Raw genomic sequence first — 17,483 nt, 5'->3', positions numbered from 1 at the left:
CCGATTAAAACAAAGGACATGCACTTTATAACCTAATTAAAACACGAGTAACTTTTCCTAAATTTATAATTAAGTACATGGACATTTTTACTAAGGAATATTAACGACATGGACATGATTTCCTAGGAAAATTAGTCTAAGGACATACACTTTATTTAAAAAAAATGATACAAATCTCTTTAATAATATTAAAACATATAACATATATTCACCTCTTAACATAAAGGGCATGGAATTTTATCCTACATGTATTACTATGAATGGCATGTGTAGGATTTAATAATGTCCCCCATGAAAAAATGTCCACTGGACACATTTTCATAGTAAATACTGTCCATGGACAATATTTACTTATTTAAATGTGTCCTGGACACAATTTCCTATGAAAATATGTCTTCAGGTATGAAAAAGTGTCCATGGACATGGACATGATTCACAACCATAATATTTTTTTCACAGGACATTGTGTCCGCCAGGGCATTTTTTGATATGATTAAAGTATTAAATGATATTCATTGCCTTGTTATTACTGAACGCATTTTAACTTTTAATTGCGACCTTTAATTGTTACTTTGACATAGAGTTGTCTCATTGGCACCCATATCATCCTTCATATCTATATCTTTTAATATAATATATACATGTATAATTCAAACTCAAATAAGTAACGAACAGATGCTGTCAGTATTATTTTCCTTGGGAGACACAAGGATTTGTAAAGTGATACAACTCCTTGGGGGACACAATTTATTAACATTCACTACAAAAATGTGTTCTGTAGATGGACCATTTTTCATAAATGTTGCTCTAAAATGCTGTCCACTTAGGAGACAATATTTCATGGCAATGGACATTATTATTTATTTTCAATTGCCTTCTTCTCTGACATAATAAATATATAGTAAAGATCTTCAGATTTAAATTTCCTTCTTGTTGTTATTCTTTCATTGTCATTTAACCATTTTCTGGAAAATTCTTCGAACTTAAATTTCTCTATATTCACTTCCATCAATTATTTGTTTGTTTACATTTGTATATTATTCAATTTCTCATCAGTCCTTCACATTTTAATTGAAATTCAAGTATAATTAAAAACCCAATTGTTCAGAGAAGGTCTTTCCACCAGTAAGAATCTATTAATAAATGAAAATATTAAAATTTGATTTTGAATGTCAGTTTCAGCGTCAAATGACAGCTTATTGTATGCCGATTCCAAAAATATATGGTTTCTATATAAAACCAGATGCTCCGCAGGGCGCAGCTTTATACGACCGCAGAGGTTGAACCCTGAACGGTTGGGGCAAGTATGGACACAACATTCAAGCTGGATTCAGCTCTAAATTTGGATTGTGATTAAATAGTTGACACAGCATAGGTTTCTGACACAGAATGAATGTGGTCTAATGAACTTAAAATATTTTTTTTGCCTTTGAGCAATTCACTATGCAGTTGAATATTAATCCTCTCAAAACAATGTTTGAAGAAATTTTCTTTTTTTTTTTTATGAAATCTGAAATGAGACAAGTTTACCCCCCCCCCCATTTTTTTCACATCCCCCTTTCCCTTTTTCCAAAACTGATATCAATTCAAATTTCTAATGGAGTTTGCAACAATAACTACTCATTTAAATACATCATAAAATATTAAAATGTAAAATAAAGTGCTTGTTATCACTGAAAGGTAAAGATTGTTTTAATTTATCAGTTGGTAGTAAAAGTGAATATACATTGTATATTGTATAAACCAATGATTCAAGTTGATTCAACTACTATTCTGGACAAAGAAAGATAACTCCAATTGAAAATTTCTTGCTATTGCACAATATTGTGCAATTAGATATTTCTTGCTATTGCGCAATACTGTGCAATTGAAAATATTTGCTATTACACAATACTGTGCAATTGAAGATTTCTTGCTATTGCGCAATACTGTGCAATTGAAAATTCCTTGCTATTGCACAATACTGTGCAATTGAAGATTTCTTGCTATTGCTGAATACTGTGCAATTGAAAATTTCTTGCTATTGCACAATACTTAATATAATAATTTTGGATCCTGATTTGAATCAACTTGAAAACTGGGCCCATAATCAAAAATCTAAGTACATGTTTAGATTCAGCATATAAAAAAAGCCCAAGAATTCAATTTTTCTTAAAATCAAATTTAGTTTAATTTTGGACCCTTTGGACTATGTAGACCAATTTGAAAACAGGACCCAAAATTAAGAATCTACATACACAGTTAGATTTGGCATATCAAAGAACCCCAATTATTCAATTCTTAATGAAATCAAATAGTTTAATTTTGAACCCTGATTTGGACCAACTTGAAAACTGGGCCAATAATAAAAAATCTAAGTACATTTTTAGATTCAGCATATCAAAGAACCCTAAGGATTCATTTTTTGTTAAAATCAAACTAAGTTTAATTTTGGACCCTTTGGACCTTAATGTACACCAATTTGAAAACGGGACCAAAAATTAAGAATCTACATACACAGTTAGATTCGGCATATCAAAGAACCCCAATTAATCAATTTTTGATGAAATCAAACAAAGTTTAATTTAGGACCCCGATTTGGACCAACTTAAAAACTGGGCCAATAATCAAAAATCTAAGTACATTTTTAGATTCAGCATATCAAAGAACCCCAAGGATTCATTTTTTGTTAAAATCAAACTAAGTTTAATTTTGGACCCTTTGGACCTTAATGTAGACCAATTTGAAAACGGGACCAAAAATTAAGAATCTACATACACAGTTAGATTCGGCATATCAAAGAACCCCTTTGGGCCCCTTATTCCTAAACTGTTGGGACCAAAACTCCAAAAATCAAACCCAAACCTTCCTTTTATGGTCATAAACCTTGTGTTTGAATTTCATAGATTTCTAGTTACTTATACTAAAGTTATGGTGCGAAAACGAAGAATAATGCTTATTTGGGCCCCTTTTTGGCCCCTAATTCCTAAACTGTTGGGATCTTTACTCCCAAAATCAATCCCAACCTTCCTTTTGTGGTCGTAAACCTTGTGTTTAAATTTCATTGATTTCTATTTACTTATACTAAAGTTATTGTGCGAAAACCAAGAATAATGTTTATTTGGGCCCTTTTTTGGCCCCTAATTCCTTAACTGTTGGAACCAAAACTCCCAAAATCAATCTCAACCTTCCTTTTGTGGTCATAAACCTTGTGTCAAAATTTCATAGATTTCTATTTATTTAAACTAGTTATAGTGCGAAAAACAAGAAAATGCTTATTTGGGCCCTTTTTGGCCCTAATTCCTAAAATGTTTGGACCAAAACTCCCAAAATCAATCCCAACCTTTCTTTTGTGGTCATAAACCTTGTGTTAAAATTTCATAGATTTCTATTCACTTTTACTAAAGTTAGAGTGCGAAAACTAAGAGTATTCGGACGACGACGACGACGCCAACGTACGTGATACCAATATACGACAAAAAAATTTTCAATTTTTGGGGGCGTATAAAAGGGAGATGATCTTTTACTTCCGGTATTGTTTGATAGTTTACTTGACACTGATTCCAAAAATATACGGTTTTATATACATTGATTTAGTACAAAAAATAGCTACTTCCGGTTGTCTTTTTAAAGGTCCCATTGCTTACAACCTAATGCAAAAAGTCCCATGGCTTTATCGTGTGTACATATGAGGTAAAAGTAAAGGTCAAAATCTAGAACGTTAAATAAGCATATGACCTTGAGCTCAATTTCAAGGTCATAAACCAAGGACCCCAAATCAAAAGACTCTAGTCCTCTGCCTTTTATTGTTGATGAGTTTAAATTGCCATACGTATGATATTAGATATAAAAAGAGGGAAAACTCGCGTCCAATGTCTACGTTCCCTTTCGACTAAGAGTTATGTGTTACGGCATGTCGTAACTAACAATTTTGTCAAAATATTTTGTCGATATCTTATATGATTTTTGAAAATAAGAGATAGCAAGCCAAAATCAAAATTTTAATCATGACTTTGACCTTTGACCTTGACCTCATTTTCATTTTTTTTTAACCAAGGACCTCAAATCGAAAGACCCTAGGCCTCTATCACTAGTGGTTTTCCAGTTACAAATTTATTTCACTTATTTCAATACAAAAGGGGAAATTACTCTCAAATGGGGTCTTCGTAAAGCTTCTGTCGAAATAAAAGCTAACATCCTGGGGATATAATGAGCAATTTGGAAAAATAAATTTGTCGGTTTCTTTTACGGTTGCAGAGGAGATCTGATAACAAGAAAACAGTGTTTGGGGAGATAACTCTTATAAAGAAAAGTGTTCAGTTAAACAGGGTTTGTTTCAAAAGCGTATAGACTGTATGATATCATATACAAAAAAACTAAGCGACATCTTTTGAAACATTTTTACACTGCAAGAAAAAAATTAGGCCGAAGAAAAAAAAAATCAGAAGAAGAAATTCAATTATAGGTCTTTCCACACGGAAAGGTGGAAAGACCTAATAAAACTTTTTAATGACCTTTGCATTACTTCCCGTGGAGGACACAATTTAATAGCAACTACTTAGTATTATGAAAATTTGTCCTGTGGGTGGACACTATTTCATATCTTTTGCAGTAAAAATCTGTCCATTTGAGGGACACTATTCCATCGCAATGGACATTATTTTAAAAATACCAAAATTCTATGAAAAACTGTCCTCGTGGACACTTTTTTACAGGACATTATTATGTCTTACACATGGACATTATTTCCTAGGAAAATTAGTCTGGGGACATATATAAATAACATCGGACTAAATATACTAGTAAATTCTGTAACCATGGACTTTTTATACTAGTAATATTTGTCCGCATAGACATATGATCACATATTTTACCAGGACAAATTTATCACTTACAATTATAGTAGTAACTATTGACTTAGACCACTCGGTCACCGAGGCCCTCACAAAATGTAGATATGAGAGTACTCGCAGTAACTGGCAGCTATTTCAAACCCACTAACAACTAATTTAAAAGTCATGTTTTTTCTAAGATGTTTTAGTTTGTTATAAGTCAAATACTAGTACTTTTGAGAATATGTGAACACGAATTTGACGGGTACTGCACCTTTAAACATTTCTGCAATTATCAATTGATATTCTATTGCTTAAAAAAATCAATTACTAGATGATTAGAATAATTACTACCAGATTCAAACCTTCGTGATATTTTGTGTCTTTTTGGAGTCCTTTTTGCAGAGTTTTTAGTTTTCATTCTCCATAACTACAAATTTTTAATATGAAAGGTTTTATGTTCATTTTTTGACATCAAGTTGTACAAACATCCAAGTAATAAATAATACATACTAATTGTTTACATTCATTAAAGCAACTCACCCGTGAAAGCAATTGAACACAATCAATACGGGTATGTTCATGTTTGTCGCAAGTCACGCCTTTGTGAGTTTTGTGTTTGACCTAAATCAAAATTCAATTGAAAAGTAGGAATTCAAAGACGGTAAGGTTAATTTTATTTTCATCGTTTTTTATCATCGAATATTAACATCGAATACAAATGAGATCTGTTGTATTGTTTTTGTTTAATTGAAGATATTCGATGTGAAGTAAATGTACACGAGACAAAATAAAATGTCATGAAAAAACCAGGAACTAATCAATATATCTAGGGATTAATCTATTATATCCGGTTAATTCATATTTCAGTCCCATCTCTTCTCAAATAAGTAAGTTAGTCCATAAAGTTTATTAAGAGACATCACATATGTACAACCAAACATTAGCACAATAAGCTAAGAAAGCTCTTTACAACCGACAACAAAATACATATCAGGTTACACTTCAGTGAGTGTTGAATCGTGAAATTGTAAACAAAAGAATCTTATAGTTCTCACAAAAGCTAGACGTTTATTTGTGGTATAAAAGTAGAATAAAATTGAGTAAAGTATACTGTCAACTCGATGTATTTAAACAGTTATAGTTGATATTTTTAGTCACACTTTTGTATCTTACAGTGGGACTAGCTTTTTAACAATCCGTTAGGATGTAGTAGCCCATATGGAATAAACAAAGTCTATTTTGTTTAATTCTAACAAAAATACTGAACATTACGTTGCAAGATTGGTCCCTGAAAACCACTATCTTCATGACCGGGCTCAATCACATTGACAATCATGTATACAGAAAAGTTGTATGTCTACTAAATATTGCTGCCTTTTACATTGTGTTAATTGGAATGATATGGTGGAATTTTTGTTTTGCCCTCTTTCAAATACTACGTTGTATACACATTACTGATTGTTTTATTGGCTAGGCTTTCCTTATTGATATTATATTATTATATATGATATAATATGATATAAAATGTACATGTATTAACACAAAAATGTGACCTGACGTTTGGCCACAGCCCTTGTTAGTGTGCCAATAATAGTGTTGTTAGCTGACAGTGTTGGTGAAATCTTGTGGATTATTGTTTACTAAACATCCAGTGCAAGTTTTACTAGATTTAAATATCAATCAAAAGTAGAATGAAATTCAAAACAGTGTGGCTGTGGCCATTGATTGACACATTAAATTCATCCATTGACTGGGACAATTTACGTGAACGTTTGTCTGTAACGACCACTGTTCACGACGTACCTACGATAGACATTTAAAATGTGGGGTCACAAAAGGTTTCTTAACGCCTTTAATTATAAAATAATTCGAAAATTAATCAGGAATAACCTTTATGTTTTGATTTATATAATTGGTATAAATCAAAACATCGTGTTATTTCTGATTAATTTTTCGAATTACTTTATTAAGGTGTTGAGAACCTTTGGTGACCCCCTAGTTGAAGTGTCTTTAAAAAGTACATAGTGAGCAGTGGTCGTTACATACAAACGTTCACCTAAATTGTCCCAGTCAATGGATGAATTTAATGTGTCAATCAATGGCCACAGCCACACTGTTTTGAATTTCATTCTAAATATCCAATGAGATTAGTGTAAAGACGTCCTAACTTTTTGCTTATTGTCTTAAAAACAGTATGTAGTGATCAATAAGAATGGAAATGGGGAATGTGTCAAAAGAGTAAAAAACAAGATACATATACAAATAGGTAAACATAAAAAAATATCAGCAATCAAGTTCTATAGAAATGCCAAAAATGACTCAAGCTATGAAACGTCTATTTGTGTACTAGTCTCTTAAAAGGAAAGAGCTTTGTACTTGTGTATAATGTTTGCGGTTTATTATGCTAACAATAATTATAGTATGACCAGCAACGACTATTTCTCGACAGTTATGCTTGACAGTCAGTAAAATGCAGAAATGATAATCAAGATAAGAAGTTCGAAAAAGACAAATGACCACATCGATTGTCAAATATTGACTGTTTATATTATTTATTGCATTAATGGTGACTTTTGGTGGTTAGGGATGGGGATTTTATACTGAAACCAGTCATAGATGATCACCGTTTAAGTCTTATAGAGACTATAAGAAGCAATGTTGATAATTTAATAGAAATCTGAAGTTAAATTATTTATCATTGTAATATTAGTACGGTGACAAATAAGGCAAATTTTAAAATTTAATGGACCGAAATACCTCACGGCTAATTTTTGTCTTATTCTGTAGATACAGATTCAGATTCAGATTCAATAGTTTATTAAAGTCTCACCACATACAACATGATTAAAACAAGATACAGTTATAAAATTAATTATACAGTAAACATAGTTAAAACAATTAAATACATGTATGTGCCATTCTTAAAAGAATTATGAGAGACTATTAAAATACAAATATTCATTTTATAAAATACTACAAAAACAGTAGTTAATGATATAAAATACTGTTTCTCCTTGTTAAAATGTTATTGCAGGTTTTGGCAACAATATTACAAATATTGGTATTTTTAAACATATATATAAATTTTTCTTCATCAGACAAAATTAAAAACATATCATTATGACACAATATATCAATAAAAAGAGCATGTCTTAGATCTTCATACAAGGGACAATTTAAAAGTACATGTTTTTCATCCTCTAAAATATTGCAGTTAAAACAGACTCTTTCGTCTGGATTTTTCCTTTCATATCGACCAGTTTCAATTTTTAATGGTGCTACACCACATCTAAACTTTGAAAAAGCACTACGATGGCGCTGTGGCATTTTCTGTAGCAAATATTGCTCAGTGTTATAAGTATGTTTAAAAAGTTTATATGTTCTCAATTTACAACCGGTACTATATGAAAAAATTCTTGTACACCAGTCTTTTTTATATTTATCAAACATTTTCTCTTCTAACTGAGATATACTATAACTATCAAGAAAATTTTCATTTATTTTACCATATCTTTCAAAATCAAAGGATTTCAACATCTCCATAACTTTGTAGCACCAATTTTTTAATTTACAACTACCTTTCATCACTGACCATTTAAAAACTTTATAATTAATTCTATTATTGTCCATTTTTGTACATTTGGACCAGTGTCTAAAAATATGTATCCACTGTTTAACACATGGTGGTTTCCAGCCAATGTCACCTGACACAGCATCGTTTGGGGTATATTTACCCACACCTATGTAGAAACGCATTGCGCGATTCTGTACTGCAGTGATGCACGAGAAATCTCTCGTGCCCCAAATAGATGAGCCATAATTTATGACTGACCAAACCATCGTATCAAATAGCTTTGTGTAGATATTGCGCTGAAAACCACCATGTGCTTTACATTTAACAATAAGTAAACCTAATGCCCTACTTGCTGACCTGGCTACAGCTTTTGCCATTAATTGGTAGTCTAAAAACTCTGTTAACAATAAACCTAAGTATTGGTAATTTAAAGCATACTCAATATTTTCATCATTTAAACTAAACTGAAAATCTGATCTGGCTACAGAAGGATTTCTAAAATGTATAACATTTGATTTTCTTAAATTTACTTTTAAACTTTTATGATTACACCATACATTTTATTTAAAACATCTAATAATTTTTGTAAATCCTCAGCATTTTCTGCTAATAAAACTATGTCATCGGCATACAGCAAGATAGATAATTTTTCACCATCAATATTAATACCAATGTCTAACAACTTTATATCATCAATTAAATCATTAATAAATATATTAAACATTACTGTTGACAATACATAGCCTTGTTTTAAACCAGTATTTACACTGAACCATTCAGTCATGTTACCATTTAATCTGACACTGCATTCTACATTAGAATAAATAGCCTTTAAGCATACATAAATTTTGTACTAACACCCAGTTTTCCTAATTTATTAAATAACAAAACTCTATCAATAGAATCATAAGCTTTCTTAAAATCATTAAGATACAAAAGTTGACAGCTTACATTTTTTTCTAGTTTCAATAACAGATGTTAATGTACTGATATAATCTATTGTACTTCTACCTTTAATAAACCCATTTTGTTCATCATTTATTATATCCCTTTTGTCTAACCACTCAGTTAACCTTTTATTTAAAACGCCACAATAAAGTTTATATGCACAAGGTGCTAAGGTAATACCTCTATATGATAATGGATCTCTAGGATCCGTAGTTGAACATTTAGGTATAGGAGTAATAATACCTTTATTCCACATATTTGGAACTTTGCCAAATTTAAAACAAATATTAAACAATTTAGTTAAAGTAAAAATAACTGCATAATTTTTGCATAAGTCTGCCTGAATACAATCTACACCTGGGCTTTTCCCATTTTTGGCTGCCATTGCTACCTTATAAACTTCATCAAAAGATATATAATAATCTAAATCATTACAAACAATATCATTCTTTACAATTAAATTTTCAACACCAAAATTCTTGTTGTTATCTGGATCGGAATTCAACAAACCATGAAAACTGTCTTTCCATTTTTGTAACACATCGTCCATGTTATTTGTAACAGATCCATCACTTCGCAACACCTCATTTGGAATTTTCGATTGTCTGTCATTACCAATACCAATATTGCCTATTTTACGCCAAAATTGTCTTGGATCATTTTTGTTTAAATTTACAAGTTCCTCTTGACAACTGTGCCAATATTGTCGTTTACTTTGTTGAGCTAGCTTATCAAATTCTTTTCGCTTACTAACATAAATTTGTCGTAAATGTGTGTTACTGTTAACTTTGGTACAATGTAAATTCTGCCAGGCATACCTGATTCCATTTTACAGTTAGTTCATCGGTCCACCATCGTTTTTAAAGCGGCGCTTTTTGTTATTTACACTGTTTATACATCTAATATCCTTTAATTAAGGCATGTCGTAGAGTGTCAAAGTGATGCAGATTTTTTAAAACTGCGGTCAAAGGTCAAAAGGGGGGATTTTAGACATTTTGGACAATTTCTCGGTAGTCTCTCATGTTAAATGAGATTTTTTTTTCGATGAAAGCATGCGCTAGGAATGCTCCACAAGTGCAGCTAGTCATATTTATGTCTGATTATTAGATATTAGTTATACCTACCCTCGCTTGTAACATGTAAGAAAATGAAACAAACATCTTTATCTACGGAAATTATCGACAAAAAATATTAGATTTAGCTATGCAATAATATTTGGCCACCTATAAAGATATTTTTGGGAAAGTTTTTTTTTAAATGCCATAAAGAACAGAGGATAAATAAGAACTGTAAAGTTAACACCCAGTCCATGATGTTATGAAAAAAAATGATGAAAATTATTGACTTAAAAGGATGTTAGAACTATAAAAATTAGTCTTCATGTTCGTGACACTCTAGTATATCAAGTTTGTTTTTGAATTAATGAATAAAACAGTACTAATACCCCATTGAGAAGATGTGTCCACCCTTTTTTTTATAAAAAAAACGACAGACATGGTTGTTTGTTGATGTGGTTTATAAATGTTTCTCGTTTCTAGATTTTATATTGATTAAACCGTTGCAATTGTTTTACACTAATAATTTTTTGGGACCCTTACTGTTCGATGTGAGCCAAGGCTCCTTTTTGAAGACCGTACTTGGACTATGTTGGTTAACTTTTACAAATTATGACCTGGATGGAGAGTTGTCTCATTAGAACTCATACCACATCTTCTTATATCAATAAACAATGAAATATATAGCAGACTTGAAAGCCCGATATATATGTGAACTACAAACAAAGATTCACAGGGATATTACGCTTCGAAAGTTGCTCTCCATGTATAAGTATATTACACTAACAATAGACACCAATATGCACACCATTTTGAAAAGGTAACGGAATACTTAAAGTTGGATGTCATTGTATGGCGCCGAAATACTCATGAGTTTATTCAGACCACCACTTATTGTCCCTTTGACGCCTTTTATAGATGACTATGTGGTATTAGATTTTCTCATTGTTGAAGGTCGTACGGTAACCTATTGTTATATATACCAATGTCCGATGTAAGGAGAGGGTTGGGCGCCCGCTGACATCTTTAACCTCGTCACATTCAGTATGTGGCTGTCCCAACTCAAGAGCTTGTTATTTAGTTGTTGTCATTTGTTGCTCTTACATTTTTGTTGTTCGTTTATTATTTTGTACATTTATTATGCCGTTGTTTTTTCTCGTTTGCAATTGTTTTACATTTGTTAATTCGGGCCATTTATTGCTGACCATGCGATAAGGGCTTTGCTTATTGTTGAAGGCCGTACGGTGACCTATAGTTGTAAATGTATATGTAATATTTTGACTTTTGTGAAGATTTGTACGGAAGCGTATTAGCGCCACACATTTTTTTAAATTTTTCTTCTTATGTTTGCGTTGTGACGCAAACCTTTGCGATATAACGCAAACCTTTGCGTTATAACGCAAATATCTTGATTTCAATTAGTCATTAAGTTTTGTATATATGACCGTCTGTCATTCATTTCGAATGTGATTTACTAGTAGATAAAAAAGAAACATACATACAAGGCCAAATTATTATAATAAATATGCATAGGAATAGTGGAATACTTGAAGTGCAATTATACATAAATTAAGACTGATTTGTGCATCAGAAAAGTATATAATTTAACAAGAAAATAGAGATAGTTTAGTATATAGTCATATTTAAATTGAAAGATAAAAAATAATGTCATACAATTATGAAACCTCCGAGTCAAATAGACGAAATGATCTTTCTGCTTTAAAATGAATAAGGAAACTTCTTTTTAAAATCTCAGAATATGATCAAGATTCTTTGATAGAAAGTCATTGAATTTTCATTTCAATATAATGAAGTATTTTTAAGATGCTTGCCAATGGGTAGCAATTTGAATAGAATATGGTTTTAAAGCAGTCATTGGCCAAATCTCAATAACTGCTGTACCATTTTACATAAAGACTTTGGACAATACCAATACCATCTATCTGATCAGGGGTGTACTGATTTGTTTATATAGGAATATCACACACTCAGCTAAAATATACATGTACGTTCAGTATTAAATGAGAATGCATTGTAATCATTATCCATTTGAAAATAATTGTCACCTACTAATCAAGCAAAATATTTATCAGAGAGTTTGGAATACATTGTAAAGATAGAAATAATTCGAAATTTCGAACGATCGTAAACACCTTTCCAATTTTTTTTTTTTTTTTCGAAATGCAATATCTGTTAACAAATGTAACTGGCAAACTATACGACAACGTAACGGTGTCTTCTTTCTTTTGCAAACAGATCATCATGTAAACTTTCTATAAGTATTTAAAAAGCAACATCATGTCCCTTTTAATTTGAAGCATCAGAAGCAAATTATTTTTAATTTCATCAAGTTGTTTTATAATGCATACTGAATGTTGAAATCCTTGGAAGTTATTTATGAAGAGTAAACTCACGACTGAATGGCCTGTCTGATAATTTGCGTCAAATTAAAACAATATCGGCAATCTCAAATGACTTGACATGGCTTAGTTGCTTAGCTTGTATGACTTTTGCCTCCAGCACGGCCGACACTCGGCTAACCGAGAGATTGGTCGGTTAATCTATATTGAGTATGCGGCTATATGGGAGATTGGTCTGTTAATCGGGTTGGTTATACGTCTGTTAAGAGTAAAACGATTAATTTAATGTTAAACTCTATTAAATATACAGATTTTTGGCATGTTATAAGAAATTATATTTAAATTGTGTCAGTTAAGAGTTATTTAGCCACGAAAATAATTTTGCTACCTTGATATTTTCCCCTTGAAAATTTTAAAGAATGAGATGTTCCTGAGTAAACAAAAATGACGATACGGTGCCACAGTATCCTAGAAAGAGCATTTTTATTTTGACTTTCTTTGCATTTTATTGAAGGGTGTGTCACTTCAATATAGCGTGATATGGATTGGCCTCTGGAATATGCATGAATTTTTTATTGACGTTTTCAACCAGCCTTAATATATGTGTCTGTTCGAAGTAGCACGTTCTCAATTCTGACTGAAAGTTTCTTTCTAATACAACACAGGGTACATATAACATGTTCTCGTTCACATATGAACATGATATTTGTCACTGGACGTTAAACCCTAATTCGTCAGCATCATCCAATTGGTTCTTTTCTTCTATTACTTAATCATATGCTGTTTTCAAATCACTCTAAGGAAGTAAACGGAAAGGAGCGAAGGCAGCTACATTTGGTTATTTTAAGTTTCAATTCATTTTATTCCGTTTAGTTCCGTTCTACATAAGTACAGAGGAGAACTACAGTTGTCTATGGTGGCCGGTGAAGTCCATTTCGCGTTTTCGCGATTTCACCTTTCATATTCTATAGGGCGAAAACGTGAAATCGCGAAAAGGCGAAATCGCAAAGTCGAAAACAAGAAATCGGTTTCGCGTTTTCGCGTTTTTGACTTCGCAATTTCGCGTTTTCGCCATATAGAATATTTAAGGCGAAAACGCTAAAGCGCTAAAACGCAAAATGGCATTAACCTGCCACCATAGTTGTCCGCATGTAAACTTCTAGAATTTGTCACCAATATAAATACATCGCAATCCGTTACTGTTTCAGCAGCCATCGGTGTTTCATGTGTGAATTCTTAAACAAGTATTATTTTTCTCTCGTTTTTAGCAATGTATCACTCTCTACTGTCCTATGAGGGTCCGGATTGGGGGTATTGTTTATTTCTGTATTCTTTAAATTGTTATGTCATTTTTTCTACATTTTATTTATCTTACTCATTATTCTTTCTTTATTTTTCATATTTTGTCATCCCAATATATTTTACTTACTGATGTTTAGTTACATTACGACGTTTATCTCTGATTTATATACTGGTTACCAATGTAGATGACTAATTTGTGTCATTCATGACAATTAAACAGAATCAACATGATATATGCGATCATTCTTGGATGAAATTAATATTACTTTAATATTACACTTTTTGAAACCATTTTTATCAATTTTCAATTTCATGTGTTGTTTCCGTATTTGTTATGTTTCATTGCTCATGTGTTGTTTTCGTATATGTAAGCCGCTCGTCTTGAGCCTACTCATTTGATCCGATAACACCCCATATAGCAATAAAATTATACTTTTATTGCCATTCATAACTCTTAACAGACCAATTAACAGACCGGGTTTTATACATCCGACCCATTAACAGAGCAGGTTTTAAATAAAGATTGATTTATGTCACCAAAATACAGATTTTCGTATAGATTTTTCACACAATGATATCAATATGGTTAACAAGCATAATGCCTTTCTTTTTTCGATGTTCAAAATATTGAATGCAAGTAAATTTAACCAATGTGTCATTTTGTGTACATTTTATGTGTGTAAAATGTGTATAAATTTACTGATGAGTAACCCGCCTTTTCATTTCTTAGATCGTACATCGAAGCTAGAAAAATAATAATTACACCTCTGAATTCAGTACATTGAATTGTTTTGTTAGACATGAATACTTTTTATGATGAAAATGTATTTAGAAAGTTATACAATGAAACATGCTGAACTTTCAATGATTTTCTCGATAACACCTGATTAACAGACTTTAGCCAACCCGATTAACAGACCAACCGCCGATATAGCCGCATACTCAATATAGATTAACCGACCAATCTCTCGGTTAGCCGAGTGTCGGCCGTGTCCAGAATAGACATTTTTTACCAGTCGTGGTAATCATGGTAAGGTCATGAAGCGCGTTTTAACGAAAGTTGATTCATCGTTACACGCATATTTTTTTCACTAATTTAAAAGTATGAAAATGTTTTCTTCTTTGACATGTAAATGTTTAATAACATGATCTAAATTACTTAACTCGTTCTTATGAAATGGAATAAGCACTGATAATAATTTTCCGGAAACTTTTTGGAGTTGTTCCAATGTGGTTTAAAATTGGTCTTTTCGAAAAACAAAAAATAAAAGCACCTCAAAAGTTATTAAACCTTAGCATCTGTACTTATTCAAGCACATAGTCACAACAAATGATACAAATATATATTATGTTTTTATAAAACTTAAGAAAATGCATAGTAAATTCATTGCATTTTATATGACAGGGGAAAATAGGAAACGGGAATGTTACATGCCTTATTTGGTTGAAAAATGAGTAGTAATACTGCTATGTGATGAATTTTATAAAAATGCTTGTAAAAGTTGATTTGTATGTCCTATACAACTTTCATACATCAAAACCTATTAAGTAATTGGTTGTTCCGCCTTTTGGGATGAAAATTTACTAATTGTGATATATATAAGAAATGTATCATACTTTGACAGACGGTAAGATTGAAAAAAATGTTACATACATTTGAAAATCGTCCAATTCACTCAATTTATATGTTTATATGATATTAAAATTTGATGTCAAATAAAAGCTGATTCATCACTCTTTCATCTGATACCAAGTTTGTGATGATATCGTCATTCTGGATTTTTTTATAAGCGTTCCCGTGTTTGAAAATGAAAAAGAAAAAAATCCGAATATCACACTTTAACGCGATTTTACAATTAACTGCACCGTGGGAAAATTCTACGACAGGGCTAAAACGAAAATATAATGTTTACTTTATCGTCATGCAAATTTGAAGCCGTGAGGTATTTTGGTCCATCAAACTCTTTAAATAAGCGACTTTTTCCGATTTGTCACTCCACTATATTTGGATAACTGCTTAATGGAGGTCCATTTGATTAAAGAATAGAAAGGATATGACTTAGAAAATTTCGAGTAAAACATTTTGATCTTGATTAATTCCATAAAAAGTTAGTCATTCATGAAGGCTATTTGACAAATGAAAAATCAACATTCTAAATTCTTACCATAAACAAGTAACAATATATCAATGGGCCTCTAAACTACGAAATAAAATTTACAAGTTATGAAAATATTGTTGGAACCAGCCTTGTGAATATTATAGACAAACGAGTAAAGTATTTCTAGAAAACAACTCATCAAAAATAGACTAGATTGTTTATTCTGTCTTAAATAATCATAGCTTATTTTTTGTTCTCTTTTCTTGCAGAATTCAAATATGAAGCCACTAAACATCACAAGCCAGGCTAAGGTAAATATTAGTGAGGATAAAACTGCTGCGGTCACTGATTTTTTTTTTGAATTTGAAAAGGACTGATAAAAAACAAATTTAACATTTTAAGGTCAAGTAACAGTTAATCATTAGTATTTAACTGGTCTTGGTAACCATTATGGCAGGGTAGATAAGGTCAGATCGTTTTCTGCAAGTTTCTCTGTGTAAAAGAGTTGTTTTCGAGAATAACTCTCGAGCATATATGATCACTTACAAGATTAACAAGTCAGTCAAAAAGGGTTCACCCGACCTCGACCTCTTTTCATGGATCAGTGATAAGTTTGAGTTACGTGATTGGGTCTGTTCTTATATACTGTAAGCAGTAGGTCAACTGTATTTTGTATATTGCAATGATTGTAAGGTGTACATGTCCGACAGGCACATTTCATCTGGCCTTGACCTGATGTTCATCGCTCATTGGTCAATTTTAAGTCTATGTGTTTGGTCTGTTTCTCAGATACTATTACTATATATAGAAGCAATATGTCAACTATATTCGGTTTATGGAATGTTTGTATAGTCGGCGTAATTTCAACGTTCCGTGGTATTTTCAACAAGTATTAATATAATGGTGACAGCCACAGGTCCCTGATTGTTTTAGAGAGAAAAAAACATTTAGTCCGGATCGAATGTAGCAGGTGCAAGAGTAAAATCAAATGAAATCGACTTAAAAGGTATTTTTCCAAATAATCAAGGACCACAACTCCTACACATGATAAGTGTAAAACTTCAACAATGATTTTTACCTTCATCTTGTTGCCAATTAGACATATAAAATAGTATAAATTAGAGGCAACAGTAGCGTATTGTTATGAACTTCAAAAGGAGCGACTTCTCTTCTCATTGTAAAAAAAGACATGGCATTACATTTTTTTTTAATTTCAAAATATATGTAATATGTAGATCAATATGTCAGAATTACAAACTTTTAAAATATGGACAATGCAAAATATCAAAAGTCGTATAATCATTTTTCACAAAGTTTTATGTGTTTTTCAT

General features: G+C 31.5%; 1 protein-coding gene across 5 annotated transcripts in view; it reads left to right on the top strand.

The window, feature by feature from the left end:
* LOC143049326 (beta-1,4-galactosyltransferase 4-like) overlaps window positions 1–17,483 on the top strand; it is a 262,011-nt gene that overhangs the window by 227,879 nt on the left and 16,649 nt on the right. For 2 of the 5 annotated variants that reach the window (XM_076223008.1, XM_076223001.1), the window contains exon 2: window positions 16,422–16,463. In XM_076223008.1, coding sequence (XP_076079123.1) covers window positions 16,422–16,463 — 42 coding nt within the window. Of the gene's footprint in view, window positions 1–5,368; window positions 5,481–5,998; window positions 6,151–16,421; window positions 16,464–17,483 lie in introns of those variants that run through there. The other 3 variants (XM_076223020.1, XM_076223027.1, XM_076223016.1) reach the window with 3 other exon arrangements.

This window comes from Mytilus galloprovincialis, chromosome 1 (assembly GCF_965363235.1).
Source record: "Mytilus galloprovincialis chromosome 1, xbMytGall1.hap1.1, whole genome shotgun sequence".
In the NCBI taxonomy this organism is placed as follows: domain Eukaryota; kingdom Metazoa; phylum Mollusca; class Bivalvia; order Mytilida; family Mytilidae; genus Mytilus; species Mytilus galloprovincialis.
The sequence above is the reverse complement of the archived record's forward strand: the minus strand, read 5'-3'. Positions and strand labels throughout refer to the sequence as shown.